This window comes from Panthera onca, chromosome A3 (genome assembly GCF_046562875.1).
Source record: "Panthera onca isolate mPanOnc1 chromosome A3, mPanOnc1 haplotype 2, whole genome shotgun sequence".
NCBI classification, from domain to species: Eukaryota; Metazoa; Chordata; class Mammalia; order Carnivora; family Felidae; genus Panthera; species Panthera onca.
Genome location: NC_138341.1, coordinates 122,261,533 through 122,289,080, shown reverse-complemented (window position 1 = coordinate 122,289,080; position 27,548 = coordinate 122,261,533). Strand labels below are relative to the sequence as shown.

General features: G+C 39.7%; 1 protein-coding gene across 12 annotated transcripts in view; it reads left to right on the top strand.

Annotated features, from left to right (window-relative positions):
• The window catches only part of PTPRT (protein tyrosine phosphatase receptor type T), a 1,077,107-nt gene that overhangs the window by 843,329 nt on the left and 206,230 nt on the right, over positions 1–27,548 (top strand). For all 12 annotated transcript variants that reach the window (XM_060618029.3, XM_060617982.3, XM_060618020.3 and 9 more), the window contains exon 13: positions 19,974–20,010. In XM_060618029.3, coding sequence (XP_060474012.1) covers positions 19,974–20,010 — 37 coding nt within the window. The remainder of the gene's footprint in view (positions 1–19,973; positions 20,011–27,548) is intronic.

Below are 27,548 nucleotides of genomic sequence, written 5' to 3'. Positions count from 1 at the left end.
ATTAGAGTATAATTCTGGTGTTGAGGAATGGGAAGCATGAAATGTAGTTTTAAAAGGGAGTGTATAGATTATACGGTGCCCTTCTTACAACAGAAAAAGAAACTGTTGTCCAGAGTGGGGAAGTGATTTGCTCAAGGTCAGAGCCATGACTTGAACCCGGTCTCCCCCATTTATCTGCATTTGTTTATTCTGCAAAACTGTGTCATCATTGGCCATTCTCTCCTCTGTAAGGAGATGCTGCTGCTGATGGTGGTGGTGGTGGCAGCAAAAATCCAACAGCCATTTATTAAGGGCTTGCTCTGATCTGGTGGGGAGATACACAGGTAAACAGGTAAATAAGGTACAGTTCCTGCCCTGGAGAACGCACAGTACAGTGGGAAAGACAGTCATGCAAACAAATGTGTACAATAGGTTTATGTGTACAATAAACCATATCAGGGGTCTCATTGGTGGAGTACCCACTGTACCCCTGGAAGCCTGGAGATGGAGGGGATGAGAAGGTACTTAGGAAAAGTTTCATAGAAAAAAAAAAAATGACAATTTATTTGAATTTTGAAGGTAAGTGGGTATTTCTCATGCAGACAATAGGTCAGAGGACTGAGCATGTCCTATAGAGGAAGCATCTGAGCAGAGGCCCAAATTGTATCATTCCATGATTTGGGAAGATTTGATAGGATTGATTCTGAGATATAGATAGAAGGCCAGAGAGAGAAAGACAGGAAGCAGATAATGAGGGGTGGGAGGACTTAGCAGGCTATAGTTAAAAGCTTAGAATTTATTCTCTTTTAGACAGGGAACATGATTTTGTCAATAATCCCAGTATCAATTCATTATAATAATAAAGCCATGCACATCTACTTCTTTGCATCTCTCAGGCACATGTGCGTTCAAAATTTTGTTCAACCCAGTGAGATGTGCATTGGGTATTGCTACCATTCCATAGATGAGGACAGTGTGATTCAGAAAGATTAAGGAATTTGCCCAAGGGATTTACCCAAGTTCACTCAACCAGTGAAAAACAAAACTAGAATTTGAATGTCTAACATCCCCCATTTTTTATGGCATGATCCGTATGTGCCAGGTACTGTGCCATCAGTGAAAAGAATGAGCAAGTCTCTTGCCTTCATGGTCTTTATATCTGGTGGGAAGCATGGAAAGTTCATAAAAATTACAATTTCATGTAAGGATGGGTGAGAATAGAAAAGAATGATCTATGATAGAGGGTGAATGGAGAGTGTGGCAATTGAGTGGAACCATCAGGGAAGGCATCTTGAGGAAGTGACAGATACAAAACTCAAATGATCAGGACATGAAGATTATGAGATTCCAGGCAGAGGGAACAGCAAATGTAAAGGCCCTGAGGACGAAATGAATTGAGTAGGTTCAGGGATTGTAAACAAAAGCAATCTGCCTAGAGGGAGAAAGTAGTAAAAAGAAGAAATGGCAATGTTGGTTTATGCAGGGAAGTAACAATCAAGGGGAAGAGCTGGGGTTTTACCCTTAATCTACCAGGAATCCATTGGAGAGTTTAAATAGGGATTAGTGGGATCTGTCCTAGGCAGTTAAAAGATTACAGAGAGGCATGAATTATCAGGGTCAAGAAAGGCTGTAGGTAGAGTGGACAGAAAGCTATTGCAGCCATTTAGGAAAGAGATAATGGCTGTAGAGAAAGGTGGTGATAGCTGAGACAAAGAGAACACAATATATTCAGGATGTGGCAAAAAAAATATTCTCTCCCTTTAAGAAATTTGTTAATATGGAAAATTTCAAACTTGTACAAAAATAAAGAGTATCATAGACTCATTTCTGTATGCCCCTTATTTCAACAATGATCAACCCATTACCAGTCTTCTTTGATCTACCCCAATTCACTCCCTCTACTCTGGCAAATATTTTTGACTCCTTGTTTCAAAGTCATTTCAAACTTACAGAAAAGTGTCAAGAATAACATAAAGAGCTTTCATAGACCACCCTAGCTCCCTAATTGCTTGCAGATTACCATATTTGCTTTACCATTCCATTCTCTCTCTCTGTCTCCCCAACTCTATCTATCAATATGTCAGTCAGTGATCTGTCATCCCTTTACACCTAAATGCTTCAACATGCATTTCCAATACAGTACAATACAATTACCAGGAAATTAATGTTGATGTAATACCATTAGTCCCAGCTTTGCCACTTGACTCAATTATGTCCTTTATGTCAGATTTTTTTGTTTTTGTTTTTTTAATCTGGCCCAGGATCACTTGTTACATTTAGTTGTCATGTCTCTTTAGATTCGTTATATCTCAGCCTTTCCTTGGCTCTCTTGACCTTGAGTCTTGAAAATTACGATAGGCCAGTTATTTTGCGGAATGTCCCCGTGTTGGGTTTGCTCGGGATTAGATTAAAGTTATGCCTTTTTTGGCAGGAATACTACAAAAGTGATATTGAATTCTTCCCAGTGCATCATATCAGGAGGCACTTTATATCCATGTGTGCCATTATAGGTAATGTTAAAGTTGATCCTTAAAGTGTTCTCCACCAAGGTTTTCCTCACTGTAAAGTTACTGTTTCTTTTTAATGTATACATGTTTTGTGAGGATTTATTTCTAGACTAGGTAAACATCCTGTTCTTCATCAAACTTTCTTCCCTTAGTTTTAGCATTTGTTGATGATTCTTGTCTGAATCAATTCTTGATAAGATGTTTGCCAAAGGATGTTTTTTCTCATTCCATGATAATTTATGTATTGGTTAACATCTATTGTGAGGATGGGCTCTCCTTTCTCCCTTGTTTTTAATGTATTATTTATTTCTATTAGTGAAAACTCACAGATTCTGATTGTACTGAGTCCATGATAACCTATTGCCATTATTATTTATTTTTATGCTCAGATTGTCCCAGTCTTAGTGGGAGCCCCTTCTAGTCAGTTCCTATATCCCTTTTTTTTTAAAGATATATTTTGCTGACTTATAGCCAGGTGAAAACTATGCATGTATCTTCTGATTTTTGTTTTTATGTACAGATGCATTTGCCAAAGTAGGATGGAACGAGTATATCTCATTTAACAGGTCATTAGTTTGATCTATTGATTTAAGCATTTAAGTAAGCAGTTTGTGGCTCTCATTTGTCTCTCTGTCCAGATCGTGCAAATATAAGAAGTATACCTTCAGAGAAGTACCTTTGTCCTTGTGATATGTCCCCATAAGTTCTTGGAAACTTTTTTTTTATTTTTCTGGTACGATTTATTGTGCTTTTTGTGCACCAACTCCAATTCCTTTTAATAGAGAATGGTACTTAGAAACCAAGATCTCAGAGCTGCTGAGTATTGTTGCTGATGGGTATTATTGCTTCTGGCTCTCACAGTGAAAACAAATACAAGATATACATGTACCTATATACTTTCCTATATCTATCTGCCTCTCTGCCTAGCCAGTTAATAATAATCTCTGTATTAAAAACCAAGAGTTTATAATCATAGCCCTAATTCCAGTCTGACATCACAGGATTCATTTCAGTCTTCACCCCTCCCATATTTCAGCTCACTTCTCTGGCAGTGAGAAATTTTAATTATTCTCAACATGTTTCCTTATTCACTCAACCCTAGAATACCTAAAAATTATTTTCAGAATTACTAACCTATATCACTTTGTAAAACAAACCAATTAACTAGGATTTAACATAGACTTATAGATGGGCTGTACAAAATATTGTGTTCAGAGTTAGTTGGTTCTTTTTTCTTTCTCTAAGGTACGGTTGTTTATTGGGAATGTAGTTAGGTTTATTTGGTTATCTTTGTTACTAATTTTGGGTTCATTTTACCCATTTATTTTTTGAGACGGGGGGAGGAGCAGAGGGAGAGAGAGAATCTTGGGCAGGTTCCACGCCCAATGTGGGGCTTGATCTCACAAGTGTGAGATCATGACCTGAGCTGAAATCAAGAGTTGGCCACTTAACCAACTGAGCCACCCGGGTACCTGCCCCTTTCCCCATTCTTACTGCTTTTTTTTTTTGGATATGTAAAACATTGCAACATGGTTCCAAAAGTGTAAGCTATACAAAAGAAGTGTATGCAGAAAGGTACATACCATTTCTTCCCCCCCCCCCCATTCCCACTATCCCCTGTGGGAAATCGGTGTCATTGGTTTCTTGTAAATTATTGGAAAAAATTAAGAAGTTCACATATATTTTATTTCCTCTTATAAAAAAGGTGACATACCATGGAGGCCTGAAAATCACTTTATATTATTTCATAGAGATCGTTCTTTTTTGTAGCTTCATAGTATTTCATGATGTAGCTATATTAGTCTACTCAATTATTCTCCTATATGTACATATAGATTTTTCCCAGTATTTTTCAATTGCAAACACTACTGTAATAAAGGAATGTATGAATATATATTTCTGTATTTTGGGAGGTGTCTTCAAAGTTATACATAAGAAATTTTATCTTGGCTATTAAATAATGCTGCAACAAATGTAAGGGTGCATGTATCTTTTTGATTGAAACAACCTAAGTATTCATCAGTGGGTGAGTGGATAAAGAAGACGTGTCATGTATGTACATATATATGTTTATATGATATGTATATACACATGCACAGTGGAACACTACTCAGCCATTAAAAAAAAAAAAAAAAAAGAATGAAATCTTGCCATTTGTGACAGCATGGCTAGCCAGACTTTGAGAATATGATTATGCTAAGGCAAGTAAGTCAGAGAAAGACAAATACTTCATGACTTTACTTATATGTGGAATCTAAAAAACAAAGCAAACAAATATAACAAGACTCATACTCATAAATACAGAGAACAAATTGTTGGTTACTAGAAGGGAGGGGCTTGGGGGAGAGCAAAATGATTGAAGGGGAACAAGAATGCCAATTTTAATAAAATAAATTGGTCAGGGGCAATGTATGCCATAGGGAATATAGTCAATAATATTGTATCAACTTTGTATGGTGACAGATGGTAACTAGACTTGTTGTGGTGATCATTTCACAATGTATAAAAATGTTGAGTCACTGTGTTGTCTACATGAAACTAATATAATATTGTATTTCAATTATACCTCAATTTTAAAAGAAGAAGTTTTATCTCAATATGTTTTTAATCTCCTTTCTCTTATTATAAGTGAAGTCATACATTTTAAAATATATGTTCATATATTTAGGAGACATTTTAATTTAATTTTTTAATTACTGCTTTATATATGTATATTTTTAAGTAAACTTTGTTCCTATCGTGGAGCTCAGACTCATGATCCCGAGATCAAGAATTGCCTGTTCTACCGACAGAGCCAGCCGCTTTTCCTTATGTCTTTTGCCTGATTTTCTATCAGGCTTTTTACCTTTTCCCCTCAATTTCTAAGGTCTATTTATATATAAGGAAGGGATATTAGCTCTTCTCTTTTTAATTTTTTTAATGTTTATTTTTTAGAGAGAGACAAACAGAGTGTGAACGGGAAAATGGCAGAGAGGGAGACACAGAATCCAAAGCAGGCTCCAGGCTCTGAGATGTCAGCACAGAGCCCTGACGGAGGGCTCGAACTCACGAACTGTGAGATATGACCTGAACCGAAGTTGGACGCTTAACTGACTGAGCCACCCAGGCAGACCCTCTTTTCTTTTTACTTTAAAGTGTGTTTTTTTAATTTATTTATTTTAAGAGACAGAGAAAGCACAAGTTGGGGAGGAACAGAGAGAGGGAGAGAGAAAGAATCCCAAGCAGGCTCTGCACTGTCATTGCAGGGCTTGATGGAGGGCTCAAACTCACGAACCCTGAGGTCATACCCCAAGCCAAAAATCAAAGAGTTGGGCGCTCAACTGATTGAGCCACCCAGGCACCCCAAAGGATATTAACTCTTTCTCTGTGCTATATGTTGCAATTTTTCCCAGTTTGTTGTCTTTTGACTCTGCTTATCAGTGTTTTTGCCACACCAAAAAAAAAAAAAAAAAAAAAAGGTAGTGAAATGCATCAATTTTTTTTTATTGCATCTACACTTTGAGTCAGAGTGAAAAATCTTACACCAAGTTTATAAAGGAATTCACACATGTTTGCTTCTTCTGCTCGTATAGTTTCATTTCTTTACATTTAAATTTCTGATGTTTGGTGTTTATTTTTGTGTATGGTGTGAAGTATGGATTTAATTTTGTCTTTTTTCCCCAAATGTCTGTTTGGTTGTCCTAGCAACATTTATTTATAAGTCCATCTTTGCCCCAGTAATTTGAGATGCCCCTTTTCTCATATTTTAGATTTTCATATGTTCTTGGGTCTTTCTCTGGATTTTGCATTCTGTTCCCCTGGCCCATTGGCCTCTTTATGCACTAATACCACACTGGTAAAATTACAGAGATTTTATGTTTTTAATATGTGTTAGGGCAAGTTGTCCTGCCTGGACTTTCTCTTTCAGTGATTTCCTACTTTTTGCATGTTCATTTTTTCATGCAAGTCTTAGTATCACTTGTCCAGCTCCATAAAAATCCTATTAGTAATTTTACTGCTATTACCACTCATTTACACGTTAATTAGGGTGAACTGACATCTTTAAGATGTTATATTGTCCTAGCTGAGAACAGAGCATAACTTTTTTTTGTTCCAGTCTGCCATTATGTTTTTCAGGGGTGTTGTAAAATTTTCTTTATAAAGGTTTTGCACTTCTTGGTAAGTTTATTACCAAGTATTTAAACTTAGTTGTCATTGTAAATGGGATTTGCTGGCATCATATCCTCTGACTTATCAGTTGTATATATGGATACTGTTCACTTTATATGTTAATTTTATATCCTGCTAATTTTTATCATTAATTCTCTAAGGATTTCTAGATATACCATGATGTCATTTGCAAACAGAAATATTTTAAAGTTTATTTTCCAATTTATATGCCTCTATTTGATTTCTTTTATACAAGTTGCACTGGCTGCTACTTCCAGTATTTTCTAAAGGGGTAGTGGAGACAGAGAATATTCTACTCTTGATCTTGATGTTAGTGGGAATGCCTTTACTAAATCCCCATTAAGTAGGATGCTGATTTTAGGACTAAAATATATTTTTTCATTATATTATGAAAGTATTCATCAATTCCTATTTTCTTGAGTGGCTTTTTAAATTAGAAATAAGTATTGAATTGCATCAAATGCTTTTTTTATGTTAGATATAATGATAGGATTTTCTTCTTTGATCTCTTAATACAGTGTGTGTGTATGTATCATATGAATGGATTTCTTCACATCAAACCAACCTTCCACTTCTAGAATACATTCCTCTTGGTCATAGCATTTAACTTTTCTCAATGCAAGTGTTGAATTCCGTTTACTAACATGTTAAGAGTTTTACACATTGGAACATAAAATTGATCTATAATTTCCCTTTTCTTTTTTTTTTTTTTTTTTTTTTTGGTATTATCTTTACTAAGTTTATGTGTCAGTGTTAGGCTGGTTTCATAATGAAATGAGCAAGCCTTCCTTCATTTTCCATGTTGTAGAATAATATATGTTAGTGCTATCTTGTCTTCAACAGTCTGGTTGCAGTTTCCCTGTGAAAACATCTGGGCACCATTTGCATAGTCCTTGATATCTTCCTCTGTTTCTTCTGTGGAATGTGCTGTAAGTTTTTATTTCTATTAGGACCCATTTTTCCTAGGCATTTATCAATTTCATTTAGCTTTTCAGAATTTATTTCCAGACATCTAAGGAGCAGTGTCATTTTTACAGATTTCTTCTTTTTCAATAGTTATTTCCCCCTTGTCATTTCTTATTTGTATAATGGTGCTTCCTCTCTTTTTACCTTTTTTATTCCTTACTATTTTTTTCTTCAATAGTTTCTGCTTTTGCATTTATCATTCCCCCTTGTATGCCTTTTGGCCCATTTTTTGTTCCTTTTCTAGATTTTTGTGCTAGAAATTTGATTTTTTTTCATTCTTTCACTTTATCACTGCTCTGTTTTTCATAGATTCTGATCTGTAGAATCTTCATTATATTTTAACTCCACATTCGCCCAGGAGTAAGTCAAAAGAAATTATTTTGGAACTTTCCAGGAGGAAGGGCCTGTTTGGTTTTTTAATATTCTTAATAATTTCTAATTTTATTACACTGTAATCATAGAATATTGATAATAATTCTACTTTATGGAACATAGTGATGCTTTCTTAATTAGCTAATGCATGCTCAGTTTTTGTAAATGTTTCATAAGCTCATAAGGGGAAGGTTTCTGTCTGTTAACAGGCTGTAGGGTTTGATGTACATCCACTGGAGCTGCCTAATTATTTTAGCTTTTCTAGGTCTGTGCCTGTCTCTTCCCACTTGATCTGACTTATTCTGACAATAGTCTATTATTCTTGTATCTCTTCTAGTTTCTACTTCATAAAGGTGATTATTGTGGGTTTGGTGTGTAGATATTCATACCTGTTATATTTCCCATTAATTGTAGGTTTAAAAAGTGTCCTTTGCTATGTTTAATGCTTTTTGAATTGTATTCTGGTGTGTCTGATATCAGGATTGCTATTTCTGCTGGGTTTTTTTTTTATATATAATTTTCCCCATTCCTTTATTATTGCCTTTCTGAATCACTTTGTTTTAGGTGTGACCTTTATACATAGCAGATAGTTGGGTCTTGCTTTATGAGGCAATTTGAAGTCTCTTTCATTTAATTGTGTGAGTTAAACCCATTCACAAGTGTTGACATGACTGACATGTTTGGTCTCAACTCTAGCACCCATTCTTTATATCCTAATTTAATATGTGTTTTCCTTATTCATTTGTGCTAAACTATCTTCTGATATTTAGAAAGGTTTGTACGTTTGTTCTGGTACTTCCCTTTGTAACTCTTTAATCCTCTTTTCATATCTAACCTTTTCTTGTCTGGTTGCTCAGCATTTTTCCCCAGAATTATTAAAGTATAATTAACAAGTAATAATTGTATATATTTAAGCTGTAATGTGATGTTTTGATGCACATGTACATTATGAAATGATTACCATAATCAGGCTGATTACCATACCTATCACCTCACATTGTGTGTGGTGAGAACACTTAAGGCCTACTCTCTTAGCAAGTTTCAAGTATAACATAGAGTGTTTTAGGGGCACCTGGGTGGCTCAGTCAGCAAGTGTGCGACTTTGGCTCAGCTCATGATCTCACAGTCTGTGAATTTGAACCCCGCATCAGGCTCTGTGCTGACAGCTCAGAACCTGGAGCCTGCTTCAGACTCTGTGTCTCCCTCTCTCTCTCTGCCCCTCCCCCCTCGCTCTCTCTCTCAAAAATAAATAAACATTAAAAAAAAGATAACAATATTTTACAGATCTGCAGAATTTATGAATCCTGCATAACTCTTGGACCAGTATCTTCTCATTTCCCCTGCTCTCTAGCCCCTTAAAACCACCCGTTCCCCTCTCTGCTTTTATGATTTCAACTTTTTTAGATTCCACTTTGTGAGATCACACATATTTGTTTTTCTTTGTCTGGTTTATTTCATTTTGCATAATGTCCTCCAGGTTCATCCATGTTGTTAAAAATGGCAGGATGTCTTTCTTTCTTAAGACTCCACAGTAGTTCATAGTTCTGTATATACCACATTTTTCTTTTCCCTGCTCCAAACATCCCTCAGACTATTTAGCCATGCTGATCCCCTCAGTGTTCTAGTTGGGGCAACAAAGAAATGGGCCTCTTGGGCAGCATCTTGCCTGTCTGGGGAAGCCAGGCATTCACTGTGCTCTCACATTCCCCCAGGAGAGAAATCTTGGGCTGAGGGGTCTCTCTGGGCACTGGGCTGTGCCACTTTGGGGGACATGTGACACAAGTAAAATGAAATTGCTCTTCTTACCCTCTTGGATGCATTTGTTTTCAGACTTTTTGCTCCAGTGGGGTACTGCAACCTCTCTGCTGGACTTCTGAGCTCTCATAAAGGTACTCTCCTCTGTGGCTGGGAGGAGAAAATTACATTTCTGTGGGAGAATGAGTGCTGGAAACTCTTATTCTGCCATCTTGCAGACATCACTGGCTTGTCAATTTTTGATGGTATCCATCGACTTTCACCTAGTGCCTGTGAACAACCAATGAATTTGTCCTACTCTCCTTTTCCCCTGTTTATTCTCTTTCTCACTGTTTCTTGCATTACTCCTGCATTGTCAGAAAATATAACATTTCTGTGTTCTGCTCTCAATTATGTCCCTACCTTGTTTTAGTCTTATATTTACAATAAATATATTAAATGCTTACCGTTAGTCTTTTTGCTGAAATTTTCTCGGTCCACTCTTTGTTGAATGAAATTTATCCTCTGATACATTCCTCAAGAAAGAGTCACAGGCGTGGTATTCATTGAGCTGTTGAATGTTGAAAGTTACTTTCCTATAGCTTTGATATTCAAAAGACACCTGGCTAGTTGTAAAACTCTTGGTTCATAATTTCATTCTTTGAGTTTCTTGAAAATGCTGCCCCTTATTTCATGGACTTTGATGTTGCTTTGGAGATATCTCATGACCTCTCTTGCCCTTGTGATTTCTTTGCCTGGAGTCTTTGAGGACTTTTTTTTTTTTTAAGTTGAATTGTTTTATTAGAATCTTGGAATCAATCTTTTGAGTCTTTGGGTCCTTTCAATATATAGGCTCAGGGTGTCTTTTAATTCCAGAATTTTCCTTTGATTATTGTTCTAAATCTCTCCCTATCCAATTGTTCCATCTGTCTTCTCAGGAATTTCAAGTATACATATATTGGAACTTCTTTGTCTTCCCTCTCAGTCACCTTTCACTGACCCTTGCTATTTTATTCTTTATTTTATTTTCTTTTTCTTGGTTGTTTTTTCCTTTCTTCAGTGCCACTTATAAAAATTTTTCTTTGGACACCTTGTTATTTAAACATCATTTCTGAAGTGCTTTTGCCTTTCTTCTTATTTTCCTAAGTTCACCCAACTCTTTTTTTTTCTGCTGATTTTTTATACATATCAGTTTTTAATCTCTGCATTTATAATTCAGAGTTGTTTGAGGAAATTTAATTCAATTTGGAGTGGTGGTTACAATTTTCGTTTTGGTTTGTGATGGTTTTGTTTTGTTTTTCCCTTAATTTGAGGGGGGTTTATTTTTATCACTTGAGATGTTTTTATTTTTATTTTCTGTTTTCTTCGTAGAGTAGCTTTATTTGGCACTTTCCTTTTATTCATAGTGTAGATTGAAGGTGGCTTACAAGATTTTAGTTTAAAAACACAGTATTCTGATAGGGGAGTGAAATATAATTTTTTAATGGATGACTTAAGTCTTGTCTCTGATGGAGGATGGGTGGATGTGTGTTCTTGGACTCACGTTGCTGCTGTTTTCTCTCTCTCTCTCTCTTTTGACTCACAGGATCTTAAAATTCCTCTTGCCTCTTTTCCTTTTCCTCAATAAATCTCCCAAGGGCACATTTCCCTTCTTTTTACCTTATTTTCCCCTATAAGTGATCTATTTAAGGTTGCCACCTTGAATTATGTGTGCCTTCAAGTCCTTTCCACCTACTCAATGTCTTAATCTATCAGCATTTTCACACATTTTCAGATTTTTTATACATACAAACTTGGTCTTGCTAGAGATCGTTTTATTATTTTTATTATTATTATTATTATTTTATTATTATTATTTTTTAGAGAGCTGCACATAGGCAGGGGTGGTGGGCAGAGGAAGAGCGAGAGAGAATCCTAAGCAGGCTTCATGCCCAGTGTAGAGCCCAATATGGTACTTGATCCAATGACCTGAGCCAAAGTCAAGAGTCAGATGCTCAACTGACTGAGCCACCCATGCTCCCCTAAAGATTATTTTAGATCAATCTTACACCCTCTACTGGCTCACCTCTCTTCTCTTTCATGTTGCTTTTCCATATGGCCCTTGCTGTCCACAAAAGCTTGTGCTGAAAACCTTAAAAATATTTCATTCATTTGTGGTGTTTAATTTTTTTCCTAACAGTGATTATGAAGTTTTGAGCATTCTCTGTATTTTAATTATGCTAATGTTGTGTACTTTGTGGATTTTTGGAAGAGAGTCAAGGGGAATTGGGGTACAGAGAGGCTAGACTGAGGACCCAGTTGGTGTCCGTACCAGAAGCCAATACTGATTCATAAGCATGGGGTGGGGTGAGGTGTTGGAAGGTCTCTAGGGTCAGGCAGAGCCAAAATATGCCTTCCAAGGATGGGGGAGGTTGAAACAGGATCCCTGCAGTCACTGTCTTGGCCACCACCATCTCTTGGCTAGACTACACCACATTCTTCCTACTTACTAATTTTTCTTGTACCATAAGTCTGTTCTGTATATAACAGTCTCTACATTTTATTATTTTATTTTTGTAAATTTGTTTATTTATTTTGAGAGAGGGAGAGAGAAAAACAGTGGGGTTGGGCAGAAAGAGAGGGAGAGAGAGCATCTCAAGAAGGCTCCTTGCTTTCAGCACCAAGCCTGATGCAGGGCCTGATCTCAGGAACTGTGAGATCGTGACCAGAGCTGAAATCTAGAGTCAGAAGCTTAACCAATTGAGCCACCCAAGCACCCCTAAATTCTTTACATTTAAAAAAAAGGTAAATCTGAAAACTTCATTGTTTCTGCAAATAAATCTTTGATGGCTTTCAGTTCTTCTTAAAATATAGGCCAAAACTGTACAGTCTAAAAGGCTCTACGAGGCTTCTGTCTCTAGCTTCGCCTCATATCATTCTCCAAGTCCTTCTTTATAATGTAACCATTCCAGACTTGTTTATATCTTCCACTACACCATGCATTTTCTCACGTCCAAGTCTTTTCACATTTGTTCCTGAATCCAGGACACATTTTTTTTATACTTCATATATCTAACTCCTACTTATCTCCCAAGTCACAAGTTAAATGGTCTTTTCTCAAGGCAGTGTATCTTTTTCCTTCCCATCCACACTTCGTGTCTTCTTCTTACACATACTTAGCACCTAGTACTTCTTCCTCACAGTGTTTATTGCAACTTGTAATCAGATACTTACTTGTGAGAATAGGTATCTAATGTTAGTCACAAATATTGGAAAATAATGTGTACATGCTCCATGAGGACATGGACCCTGTCTGTTTTGCTCATCCTGTAACACTAGTACCCAGCACAATGCCTGGCACATAGTGATCATTCAGTAATCATCCATATAATCAATAATGATCACATCAATAAATAACTGTTGATTGGATGACCAAATGAATAAATAAATAAAGGAATAAGTGGGCTGTTGGGGCCCTAGCCAAGTCTTAGAGGAATATTAAGGCAGGAGCCAAAGCAACTTGGCAAAGTAGACTATGGTGTCAGGGCTAATTCTCATTGTATTTACTAGGGTATCTCAATCTTAGAGAAGACAAAGGCATGAGTTATGGTAAGTGGGAAAATTATGTGAAAACTAGGGTGAGAACCAAATCCCCATCCTATACATAGGGCAGTCTAATGGGAGTAGAGTAAGAATTTTATGTACTACTCAGGTACCTAGGGCTTCTTGGTCAGGGTAGTGACACAACTTAACCTAAGTCTAACTGGATAATAATTAGCATCTACTAAAATACTTGATGCCTTGGGCACTATGCCTCTGAATTAAAGAGACATCCTATAATTTTAGCAGATGGTGAAAGGATGGATATATAGATGAGACAGACTTGATCTAGTCTTGAAATGGGGGCTATGAGTAGGTAAGTAGTTGTAGACATGAGGCATTTGGGTTTTTTTAGTGAGCTATGTGTTGTGGGGTGTGGTATGATATGGAGTGATGTCAAGAAAAAGAGTACTGAAAGAAAAGGCATTTTTTCTTTCAGACTCAGCATTTTGAGAACTTGAAGCAACCTTAGAATACCCTGCCCACTCTACCAAATTGGCCTTTTCCAACCCTGTCTCTGTTATTTGATTCATGGGGAAATTGAGCCATAGAGAGCAGCAGTGACTTGCTTTATATTGCCCAGCACTGGCAGAGCTTGAGTAGAAGCAGGTCTCAACAGAATCACAACAGTTAGGATATTAAATTCTACTCTAAGGTGATATATACCTGTGTCCAGATTTGCCAGTCCGGAGTGGGGACTGGGCTGTGAGTGAAGTTAAAATGATAGGGAAAGGAAATTATATTGTACTGTCCCAGAATATATGACACATCTAGAAGTAGGATATAATTAATGGAGATAGAACAGAAAGTGTACCAAATGTTTCTCCTTTCCCCAAAGCTTTATATAATCTTGGCACAAAGAAAGTACTCATTTCCTGTTTATTGAATGGATTGGGGACTTTGGGTATGTGCACACTGGCCAGACTTCCCATATGTTGGGATGCAGAGCGTCTAGCATGTTCCCAACTTGCTTGCTAACAATTCAATCACGCAGAAGGGCAAGAGAGTGACTTAGGACTTTGTTATTCTGTATCTAATTCTAACCAACAAAGACAAATTGGTTATGGAATTAGAGGTGTCAGGAATTTGGGAGAAAGCAGACATGTCAACATCATGTTTGTGAGAGCCAGGGAGAGTCAAGTATAATGAGACATGTGCTCCAGATTATAGAAAACAGCTTTTAATAGATGTGGGGTGGAGGAGGTGGTGTCAGAAATGGCTCACTTTCACACATGCAACTGTGGAAGGGAAGAAGATTCTCAGAAAATTGTCACAAATGACCCAATGAAGGAAAGCAAGCAGCAGAAGAAACCATTGAAACTACCCAGATTCCCTTTAATATGACCCATTTTACAGAAAACATTCCCACAGAAGGCAGGTTAGTGTTTTCACTACTGCAGGGATGAAGTGACCCAGAGGGAGCATGATGTGCTGGTAATAGTTGGTGTTTTCATCTGGGGTGCTGGCCATAGGTGCGTATTTACTTTGTGCAAAACTTGGCAAACTTGGGTGCCTGGGTGGCTCCGTCAGTTAAGCATGTGACTCTTGGTTTTGGCTCAGATCATGATCTCATACTTGATGAGTTTGAGCCCTGCTGGGCTCCACACTGACAGCAAGGAGCCTGCTTGGGATTCTCTCTCTCCCTCTCTCTCTTCCCCTCCCCTGCTAACAGGCACATGCACTCAATCACACACTCTCCCTCTCTCAAAATAAATAAAACTTTTTTTTAAAAAGATTCTTTTTCTCCCTCTGCCCCTTTCTCCTATGTGTGTGTGCGCTCTCTCTCTCTCTCTCTTTCTCTCTCTCTCTCTCTCTCTCTCTCTCTCTCTCAAATAAAAACTTAAAGATAGAAAACTTGGAAAATTGTAGTTAAAGTTAGTATACTTGTCTCTATGTATGTTGTACTTCAAATGAACCAAGTAATGCTTCTTAAGTATATTTCTTTCACAAATTATTTTTAAATGTTTATATTTGCATGTTGTAGTAAAGATTGTACTTTGCTTTATTCCTTTAATATATTTTTACGTGTACTATGCCATGTTATTATATGGTACTCACAATTATTTTTGGTTAGCTTCATAATATTCCACTGTGTGGATAGACTACAATTTCTTTACCATGCCTGTAGGGTTAGACCGGTATGTGGAGCTTCGCTTTAACTTTTATAAAGACCATTGGAACCGACATCTTAGGATATAAACCTTCTAACATTTCAGGTTATTCCCTGAGAATAGATTCTTAGATGTGAAAAGATTAGATTGACTCACTTTGAAGTTGAGATCCATATTTACCAATTACCCCCAGCAGTGAAACCTCATCAAACTCTTGCCCGTTGCTGTATGCAATAATCTTGCACAATTGGCAAGTTTCCTAATAATAGCACTTGTAAAAATCTTTTTTCATTGTATTAATACAAAGTTGGAGATTCTTCTTACCATTCCTAGTCTCTTGGTATGGCTCCCACCCTGCACAGTTTCTGGGTGATAGTCATTGTGGTGGTTGCACAGCCATGTGAAGAAAGCTTTCAGTCCTCAGGAGCTTGTGCTTTCTGTAACCATCTCAGGCTTCAGCTCACTGACCCTTTAAACCAGAGAGCAGAAATGGAAGCCAGCAGGAGTTGAACATCTGCTCTTTCTCCAAGCTTGAAAACAAAAAATTAGTTGGCTCACTTTTATCATCATTTTCAAGTTTTACCTCATTTGTTACTGAAGCTTCTTTGGCATCACATTTAGAGAGTTTTACTTTATTTTCATATTTTTTATTCATAATTTTTCCTTCTTTCTGCCTTCTGGATGTACTTTTTAAAAAACATTTTTCTTGGGGCACCTGGGTGGCTCAGTCGGTTGAGCGTCCGACTTCAGCTCAGGTCACGATCTCGCGGTCCGTGAGTTTGAGCCCCGCGTTGGGCTCTGGGCTGATGGCTCAGAGCCTGGAGCCTGCTTCCGATTCTGTGTCTCCCTCTCTCTCTGCCCCTCCCCCGTTCATGCTCTCTCTCTGTCTCAAAAATAAATAAAGTTAAAAAAAATTAAAAAAAAACATTTTTCTTGAAATGTAGCATTCTTCAAATATCATATGAACATCTCAAATGAATACTTCATATATTTGCATCATTTCTGCATTTTCCAGTTTTTTAATAAAGCAATTGTTTATTTGAAAAAAGAGCACTTTTCGGCATTAAAGAATGTAAAGGAAACACTCGTCCCAAAGAACAAGTCATGTCAACCCAACCTTCTTTCTTTGAGAGAGTTCTTAGGCTGATAAATTGCAAGAGTGCAGTAGACAGAGCATGAGTATCTGAAGTGAATTTGACCCTATTCTCAAAATATTTTTGTGGAAAAACACAGCAGTAGGACCCAAGTGCATAAACAATTGAAGAGATGAGCAGTTAGATAACCACCACAAATTCTGATGAGCAATAAATGCCAGCCCAGAAGATGGATTCTGGTACATGTCATAGAGCTCTATCAGTGCCATTTTCTAAGTTATCACTTATACTAACGATCTGGATAAAAATATAGAAAAAAATATTTTCAAAAACTTGCATATGGTGAAGCATATGAGAACAAGCAATAGCAATCAGATCAAAGAAGATGGAAGTCAACAGTGGAAGTCAGTCTATGATTCTGTACATGGATTCCAGAAACACAACCACATTTATGTATGTAGGAGCAGGCAGGTATTTTTTTGTGGGGGTAAGGTTGATGGCACATTCATCATGATGACTGAAAAACTGGGATATTTGCTATGTTAACAGAAGCCCAATATAACTAAGGAAAATAGAATATAGTGATAATCTAGATAATCATATACTGACAAGACCACATGCAGACTGCTGCTTCATATTCTAGTCCCTTCTCATTAAGAGGGACAAACTGGAGGATGTCCTAGGATGAGCACCAGTATTGGTTCAAAGGACTTGAACTCTTATCATTGGAATTGTTGAGGAAGAAGAATGTTAGTGGATGTGAGAACTATCTTTCAGTATCCAGACATCTCTGCTACACAAACCAAGGGCAGACTTTCTGTGGTCTGAGGAACAGACTCAACACCACTAGGGAATCATACTTGAGTTTAATCAAAGTGACAGTCTCTAGCATTCAGAGGTATGCTTAGAGAAAATAGGCTCTGCTGTAGACATTACTATTTCTTCCTTCACTTAAGTTAGGCATGGCCACATGACTGCTTCTAATCAATGAAACTTGAGTCAAGCAAGTGTAGTTTCTGATACAAAGCATTTAATTGCCAGTGCCCAACTCCAGCATTCTCTTCTCCTGCCTCAGTGAACACTGAAGCCTTGTGTTAAAATGGAGGTACCAGCCTTGGTCTCTGAGTGACTACAGTGGTTATAGTATCCCCCAACCACCACTACTACCCCACCTCAGACCGTCATGCACCTACATTGGACATGTTGGTTTGAGTGGGAAATATACCTTTACTGTTTTTTGCCCCTGCAATTCATGGGTTTTATATCTCTGCATAACCCTGATGCAATATTGTGATCTCTTATAAGAAATATATTTTTGGTCTTTCAGATGACCAAAATATATTTCTCATATGTATTTGGTCTTTCTTCATGGTTTCTGGTTCACAGCTTCCCAAACCTTAGGAATTTCCTAAGTGTCAATGGTGATAAAGGTGTCTTTTGTTACGTTAATGAAGGTGACTTTGGGACCCCACCCAAGGAGGATGCTAGTTGCCAGGAGGATCAACTTTTGATTAGAGGGTTGGAACTTCCAGTCCCACAGTCCCACCCCACCCCAATCTACTGGACCTCTGGAGAGAGGGGAGGGGCTGGAGGTTGAATCAGCCAATGGCCAGTGAGTTAGTCAATAATGACTATGCAGTGAAGCTTTCCATAAAAACCCAGAAGGACTGGGTTCAGAGACCTTCTGGGTAGGTGACCACATGGAGTTTGGGGAGAGTAGCACTTCTGGAAAAGGCATGAAGGTTCTGCGCCCCTCCCCACATACTTCACCCTATGCGTCTCTTGCATCGGACTATTCCTGGGTTATATCTTTTTACAACAAACTGGTGATTTAGTAACCTGTTTCTCTGAGTTCTGTGAGCTGCTCTAGCAAATTAATTGAACCTAAGGAGGAGGTCATTGGAATCTCCAAAATGTAGCTGGTAAGTCAGAAGCACAGATAACAGCCTGGGGCTTGAAACTGGCATCATTTGAAGTGGGGGATGGGGAGCAGTCTTGTGGAACTGAACCCTTAACCTGTAGAATCTGATACTATCTCCAGGTAGATAGTATCAAAATTGAGTTGAATTCTGTGACACCCTGTTGATATCTGAGGATTGCTTAATGTTGTGGAAGGGGAGGAACCACCCTCCCAAAACAGAATTGGGTCCAGGAACCCTCAAAGACCTGACTAACACAAGTGCTTTCAAGATGCAGTAATTTCTTATGAGTGAGCATTAGCAAGACGCACGTTTGATTCTTGAGACCCATACACTTGCATTCCTTTTTGCCTTTTATTTTCATTGCTACACTATATTCAGACTGTTGCTGGGCGTATTACTTAGTCAACTGGAATTTTCAACTGATTCTAGGGCCTCCTTGGAGATGATCCTAAGAAAGCACGCTAAAATGATGATCTTTCTGAGCACACTCTTCTGTAACTCAACTGCAGGCCCAGTAATATCTTAAGTTTATGGGTCTTGTCCATTTGGGGAACAGCCAACAATAACTAGATAGTTTACCCACCAAAGATTCGATTGCCATGCAAACATACACACACACAACATTACCCATGAAAACTGTGAGGTTCACCAGAGATCTCAGGGCTAGTGTAACTTTTTGAACATGAACTTTGCAGTTTGATTCTTACACATTCATATTGCCTGGGATCTTGTCTAGTATCTGTTTCAGTCTGTGCAGATAGATGCATTTTTTACTTATTATTTACTTACCAACATAGTTTCCCAAAGATGCTCTTGGTGCCATCTACTAATATATGCCACAGTGTACCCATCTAGTGTTATTATTAAAGTTGTCCTGTGCTCGGGGCGCCTGGGTGGCTCAGTCGGTTGAGCGTCCGACTTCGGCTCAGGTCACGATCTCGCGGTCCGTGAGTTCGAGCCCTGCGTCGGGCTCTGTGCTGACAGCTCAGAGCCTGGAGCCCGTTTCAGATTCTGTGTCTCCCTCTCTCTCTGCCCCTCCCCTGCTCATGCTCTGTCTCTGTCTCAAAAATAAATAAACGTTAAAAAAACAATTAAAAAAAAAAAAAAGTTGTCCTGTGCTGGGCAGTCATAGGATTTGATGTTTATAAGTGGTTCTGTCTGGGAGGCAGCTTATGAGGTGATGGGAGCCAGGAATTAAAAGGCACAAAATATGTACCTTGCCTGAAAATAAATGAAGAAATAGAATTAAAAAGTGATTCCTGGTGTGCCTGGCTAACTCTGTTGGTACAGCATGTGGTTCTTGATCTGGGGGTTATAGGTTCAAGCCCTGCATTGAGGGTAGAGATTACTTAAAATCTTAAAAAAAAAAAAAAAAAAAGGTGATTACGATGGGGGAAGAAATGGAAAGGACACATTTCAGGTTGTAATTAAAAATACATATACCGACATATATACAGGTATACATATGTACATCTTTTCTTTATATGACAAACCAAACCCACAACTAATTAACTGGAACCTCACTTTTGTTGTTCACAGGAGACCAAAATCAACTGTGTTCGCCTGGCTACAAAAGGTATGTTGGCATGTCCTTGTCTGTCTTCAACCATTTAAGGATTTCTCCATCTAGCCACACAGGGAAAGTTTAGGCAACAATTACTAAAAATAAAAGAAAGAATTGTTATTTTCATTGGAGTCATTATACCTACAGTATATGTTAATAAATACCTACAGTGTATATTAATAACACAATGCCAAAAACATAATAAGAGCTCAAAAAATACTTGTTGAATCAGTGGATGGATAGATGGATGGGGATCGTTGGGCAGACAGACGGACTGACAGACAGATGGACAGATGAATGGACTGGTAAATTAATCAGTAGAGTGATGAATATAAATTTTCTTAAATATTCTTCTATATATTTTCATTATATTTGGGTTTGTGCTTATATGGGTATTTTTTTAGCATGTCTGGTACACCTATCTTCTGAGTTTTGTGCTTTTTTCAGCTGGGTTTGGCTTTCACAAATGAGGTGATAGTGTCGGTGCCTTTAATAATGAGAAAACAAACACTGCATTGTTATGTAGTTGGCATTTTCAATACTTATCCCAAAAACTAAGGCAGCATTGTTCAGGCTCATCACTTTTTGTTTTCCTAATTATAATTGAATTGCCTGGCCCTTTCAATTGGTACATGTTTCTGTTTATTACTCTTTAAAAAAAAATCAATGAATGGTTTGTTATCATTTAACCTATTACAAGGTTGAATGGTTAGAAATCAGGTTTAGCTTTTTGTTATAGGATGGGTATTTTTAACAGCAATTCTCTCCATATAACCACATGAAAATTGGACAATTCTGTTGTCCCTTGCATTTATTGACAGTGTATATAGTTACATAGGATGCTTCCCCAGAGATGGCAATTATAAATATAAGTAGGCATATAATCATAGATATAAAACATAGACAAAGACGATGACCCAAGTGTGTATGTACATATGTGAGTATATACACGCATGCACAGTCATACAGAGGAAAACACATACATATGTGTGGGAAGAGGTAGAAATGAGGGAGGGGGAGAGAGAGAGAGGAGAAGGAGGAGAATGTCTATGGCTGTTTCACAAAATATGCACCAAGACCTATCACTCATGTCTTTCATAACTTTGAAGAAAACCAGCTCAATATGTAGGCTGAGAAGGAAAGATGATACAGGAGGAAGGAGAAGACAGAAGCACCAAGGACTCACTGTGATAAGAACCCCCTCTGATTTCACATAAGTCATGAGAGGCCGGCATGTCCCTAACTTGTTCTCTCTCAGGAACTCAGGCTACTGGACAGACAGAGATAAACTACTCTTTGTGAGGCAAGGAGAATTGATGGCCTGCAAACAAAAGTGACACAAATCACAGGCCTTAGAAGGCTTTCCCACTGAGGAAAACAGATAATCCAGGAGGAAGAGCATCATCAATTGGATAGCATTAGAGCTCCGGACAGCTGAGCGTCTGCTGTGTCCCGCTTAAAGGGGCAGCTGGGGGAAGGAAGGAAACGTACAGGGACACCTCCTTCACCCACCCCTCCAGCTTTGACCTCTAGACAAGGGAGAGGTTGATGTGGTTGCTCTGCCCTCCATGGCGGGGGTGGGGGGATGTGGTATTCTAAGGATACCCTCTGGGACATAAGCCCCCGTAAAGGGTAGTTTGTTGGATCCTGTTTTCTAAACTGGGAATTGGGAACACATGGTTGGATGGACAAGAGATAGATATGGGAACTTTACAAGAGAATAATTAAAACTCTACTTCTGGGGCAGCTTCAGGATCCACTGTCCTCATAGTCCTAGAGACCCAGCATGAAGCACTTCTCCCTGCAGTACAGCTGCACTGGTCCTGAAAGAACTAGAGAGGAAAACATGTACCTCTTCTAAGCATAAGGATTTGTCCTCACATTTGACTTGTAGGATACTGTCTTCCTTAGGGGGGTGTGCACATGTAACGTGTGGATGTGTGGAGGGATGGGAACAAGTGAATGAATCTGGATTCTCAGATGGCCGACCCCTGGCAGGGCAGGAAGGAATCAGGAGTCAGAGGTAGATTCCCAGCACTGACACCTTCACTTTCCAGGTCTGCGAGGGCCAGCCCTTCAGCCCAGACAAGTGGAGCTTTAGGAGCACCTTGAATAGGACAGAGAACTGAACAGTGGAGAATGCCAGTCTCTCAGAGTCCCAGGGAGTTACCCCTCTCAGTGCCACCTCAGATAAGAGGATGCTTGGTGAGAAAAAAGCCAAGAAAAGACAAAGGAAAGCAGACCTGTGTTTGGTTGGTGTCTACTCTGTGCCTCACGTTAGCTTTGGAGCATCCGGGGTTGATTAAGGGTAAACCCTGTCTAATTCTGTGCTCTTTTCATGAGGACTCTGTAGCAAGGATCTAAGGCCAGGAATGAATATTTGGCCCATCTCTTTCTGGAATCAAATTTCCCCATTTTGTGGGTTTGCTGAAAACACTATTACTTTTAATAGAGAAAAATAAGATACTGGGAATCCCATAGGCTTTGGCAGTATCTAAAGTGCCAGTGACATATTGCACTGGCCATCTGGCTCCCTCCAAGTACTTGGCACTTCTCTGTCATCATGGCACCTTCCTCTTGGGGCTTCCAGTGGGCATCCAACCCCTGGAGTGTGATCACATGTGCAAACTCAAGGCCACTGCTCTGCTGATGTTTTATCCCTGACTCTGGTGACTCCTGATGGTGTCCGTGGTCACCTGTGTGAGTCCTGCAGAATAGAAGGGCTCCCAGGGAGAACATAACAATCCCCAGCACTCAGGCAGGGTCATTCTGACCTGACCCCAAGCCCAGTGCCTCTTCTGTTAGATTCCACATCTGGCTCCAGCATGATGCTTTAACCCTTGAGTCTGCAGCGTTCCTGTTAGTCACTTGAACTCTGATGCAGCACTGCCCAGTTTGGAGGGTTGCAAAGCAAGGGACCTAGAATAGTTTTCTATGGCTGCTGTACCAGAGTACCAGCAGCTGAGTAACTTAACAACAAAATTTCTTGTCTCACATTCTGGAGGCTGGAAGTCTGAGGTAAGGTGTCAGTAGGGTTGGCTCCTTTGAGGACTGTGAGGGGAGGATGTGATCCATGCCTCTCCCTAGCTTCTAGCAATCTTCATTGTTACTTAGTTTGCATCTTCACATGGCATTCTCCCTGTGGGCATCTCATGTCCAAGTTTCCCCTTTTTCATAGGGACACTAGGTACTGTTAGATTAGGAGCCCACCCTGTTCCAGGTTGACCTCATCCTAAATTAACTAATTACATCTACAAGGACGCTATTACCAAATAAGGACACCTTCTGAGGCACTGGGTGTTGGGATTTCAACATATGAACTGGGGGACGGACGCATAGTTCAACGCATAACAGGACCCATGCATTTAGGGGCAGTGTCTATGTGGTTTCCACTGGAGCCTCTGATTGCTCATTATTCACAGTATAATCCCAGTGGCTTTTAAGGGTGTGCAAGGAGCAAGAACCAGCCCTGTCAGAGGGGGGCCCTGGCAGTGGACTGGGTCTAGATTGGACTTCTGTTCCCTTGGGAAGTTTAGTCAGGCTGCTTTGGGCAGAGGAATTGCAGGTTCTGTGGAGGGAGCCCTGGGCAGCGGGTAAATACAGTAGGTGGTCTGCACACACCCAATGGCTGGGTCTGTGACAGCAGGACCCTACTCAGACCCTACATGATGGTGGAGCATCAGGTCCTGATCTAGTCAGGTTTCAGGGCCCTGAGCAGAGCCTGCTTTCTGGGGCAGGCACCAGCACTGCTGACTTGGAAGGTCTCTGATGAGGTGATCCTTGGTCTTAACCACTAACTTCCTCATCACATTTTGCCATGGCAGAAGTTCCTGGCACATGCCTGGCAATCAAAAAATGCTCACTGAAATGAATAAATGCATTTGAAGCCGGCATCTTACTGCAGCAAGAGTCAGAGACCTTGAGAGTCTCAGTTGATCTCTCTCAAACTCCAAGTGCCATGTTTCAGGTTATCCCCATCTATCCATTCACAGAACATTTTTTAAACATCCCTACTGCCAGTGGTTTCATGATAAACCTGCTCTTTGTAAAAGAAAAGCCCTTATTTGTAGTCTTTGTTGATCTCCAAAGTATAAATATCCCCACCATGTCCAATATCAAGTTACCAATGGTTTAATAACTGGCTTGCAAAAAAGTCCAGAGTGTTTAACACCCGGGTCTAGCAAGCTAATACAAGCCAGCTCCGGCACACCAAGGCCTCTACCACCCAGTTTGTTAGAGGATCAGACGATATAATAAACATCTAAGTGTTGTATTTACTGCGAGGTGTTTTGGAAAAAAATATTGTCAATAAATGTTATTTCCTTTGTGTAGTCTGCTCAGTCAGCATCTGTGAGCTGGGTACCTTGAAAGGAACTAGGGTTTTGTGCTGAATCAGCAGGCATGATGCCTGTCCTCAAGGAGCTCACGATCCAGTGTGGAAACAGACCTTGCATGAGTGATTTTGACAGATAATCGTGGACTTATGATTATGATCAATGCTTCCAAATGGAAGTGAAATGTACTGAATGGGGGCTAAAGTACCGTTGGGGCCAAAGCTCCAGGCAGTAAAGGCATGTATGTTCCTGGGCCTTCATCTGGGGTTCTGTTTCTCTGGGACTGGTCCAGTATGCGAGATACAACCCTTCTATTACCTCCATCACTACCCCTTCTCACCTAAACACTGGGAATTGCACAATACCCAGACCAAGGGTAGGATTGGAAGGCCAGCTGACTCAGCAGCTCAGACTGTGAGAGGAGCCATACCCCTGGTCCAAAGTCCCTGTTAAGAGTCAAGACTGTATGTATTTAGAGGATTGAGAGGGTAGGGATTTGCATATCACCAGGGGGCAATATTTATTTACAGAGTGAGGGCAGAACCACAAATTGAAGGCCCAGCTAAGGGACTGTGGGGTGGGAGTTTGATATTTGCTAGTAGAAGGGTAATTCTAGCATCAGGACAGGCTCACCTCAAAAGCCTTGAAAACGGTCTTTTTCATTGATGGAAGGGTCTTGTTGGCATTGCCCCAGATTCACATTCTTTTTTATCTTGTTGATCAGCCAGGGGTTGCCTGTTATTAACTTTGGCTAGAGATTTAGAGGAATTAGAATGTGAGTTCAACCATAGTGGGGAAGTGGATTTCATCGATGAGTAGATAAAGGCAAATAGGAGCTGTCTTAAGACAGATTCCCTGGAAGCAGAGCCTGAAGCAGGGATTTGGGTGCATGTAATGTATTGATGGAGGGCACTTGGAAGAAATCTATAAATCAAAGAGGGAAGTGGGATGGTAAAAAGAAAATGTTAAAGCAAGAATCTGTTCTCAGATAAATGCAAGCCTAGGCTAGATGCAAGTGGAGTATAAATTTCTCCAAAGTTCTGCCTTGAAGCAAGAAGACCAGGTTTTCTGTGTCTCTCCCCCATAACAATTAGTCCTTGGTACTTTCCCCTTTCCTTACCCTTCTCCCTCCCCTCCATTTCTCAGGTGGCTCCAGGGGAAATGGTATCCCAGAGCCTTGGCCAAAGTCTCTGGAGAATGTCACAGGTGTGAGCCCTTAGTCTTAATACCAACAGCAGCAGGGGCACAGGGGTGTGGGGGGAAGGTTGGGTATGATACACTGACTTGCAAAGGGGATCTGGGAGTGGCACCAGTGGCCTCCACCGCACTGATCTTATTATAAAGAGGATGTGTTTCATCATCGGGTTGAGGGATAGCAAAAAGCTCATGGAATTGCCTCAATTTCAAGAGCTAAAAGAAAATCCTGAAAGCCCTGTGCTTGGCACACTCTACTTTGAGAATTTTTTCAGAGCTGCAGAGAGAAAACTTCAGCTAATGGGTAAATAAGCATTACATTTTTGGTTTAGAAACAGAGAATTATTATTACTCATTCTCTGAAGGGAGGGCAGTATGAAGATAACAGTGAGGCTTCATTTGTGTAGTTAAAACAGGAATTGTGAGATAGAGCAAGTAAGTGGGAGGTACATTTAGACCCATTAAGTAAGGTTTACCTCGTATTTGGAAGATGAGGGATGGGCTCAGTTTCAGAACCAGGTTGAAGATGGAATCTGAACATACTCAGAGACCACTCTTGGGAAGATAGAGCATGTAGAAATTTGCAATGAAAGTGCAACCTTAGACTTCCAAGGTTCTGAAGCTTAGGCTGGAGGGAGTGTGGGGGCGGGGAACTGCCTTTCCTATGGAAGATGATTATCCTCTGTGGTGGGAGGTGCCCCAGGCTATAGCTGCTGAAGGAGGGACCTGAGCATCTGTTTGTGCCTTTCTGACTCAGAGCAGGCCAAGGGGAAAATGGTATTGATGGAGGGCACTTGGATCTGCCAAGTTCTAGATCAGCCTCTCCCAAGCTTCTATCCTCATACTTGCAATATTCTTCTGACTTACCAAGTTCCTTCTAACTTCAGGGCCTTTACTCATCCTGCCCCCTCTGCCCAAAATTATCCAGCCACTGTATGTGCCTGTATAACAGATAAATATCTTTCTAACTGCAGCATAGACACACTTCCTCAGAAAGATCATCCTGACCTCCAATCTGATGTATATCCCCAACATTTTCCACCTGAAATCATACCCTGTACTTTTTTTCATAGCATTCATTTTGACTTGCAAATATGTACATTTTTTTTGGTTTGCTTACATGTTTAGTGTCTGTATCCCAGCCACATTCCAAGTGTAGTAAAAGCATTTTGCCTATTTTGAGCACTGTTGTGTCCCCAGATTCTAGCATACTTTCGTGCTCAGTAAAATATATTGAATGAACAAAGGGATAAATCAATGGATGGTCAATTGATTAATGGATAGATGGATGGATGGATGGATGGATGGATGGATGGATGGATGGAGGCTAATAGGTTAGTCTTTCATGGCCTCTTTTTTTTCAAATACAACCTATTTGTCAGCACTGGTCTCTTTCAATGTAGGAGTAAAAAGGAATGAGGTAGAGATCAACTATGTAATCTACAGTACCCACTCACAGAAAGGCCAGCCAGGCTCTGCTGGGGTATTTGCTATAACAGGGACCTCACTACTGGCCCAAAGAGTTCCTCCCACCATGGGAGGACACTTCATTTGGAGGGAGCCTCAATATCATGAGTCCATATTGGCTCCCCGTTATTTCTGCCAATGTGTCTTTGAGGCCACATAGATCCTGTCTGCCTTTCCTCCCTCCAGAAAATAAAATTTGTTTTCTCTGTGTCCCTCCGCCCCAATTAGGGTCAAGCAGGTACTTGCCTGTCTGCCCTCTCCCTGTTGGAACCTCTCTGGCCACCAGCAGACAATAGCACTCCCATCTCTGGCACCAGCCAGGGAGGGAACACAGCTGGTTCTGCAGACTCCCGCTGGGTGCGCCCGAGTGGCAGTTAGAAAAATCAGCTTTGATTTGATTTGCAAACTGAGCCTAGTCATTGAGACAAAATAAATCCGGAAACCCATAAAGCCATTTGCAGAGTTGCTTTGCAGAAGACAGCCACAGTTTTAATCTAGTAAACACTCTCTAACGATCCCATTAAAACAGCCCCCTCAGAGTAGGTGCTGAAAGCT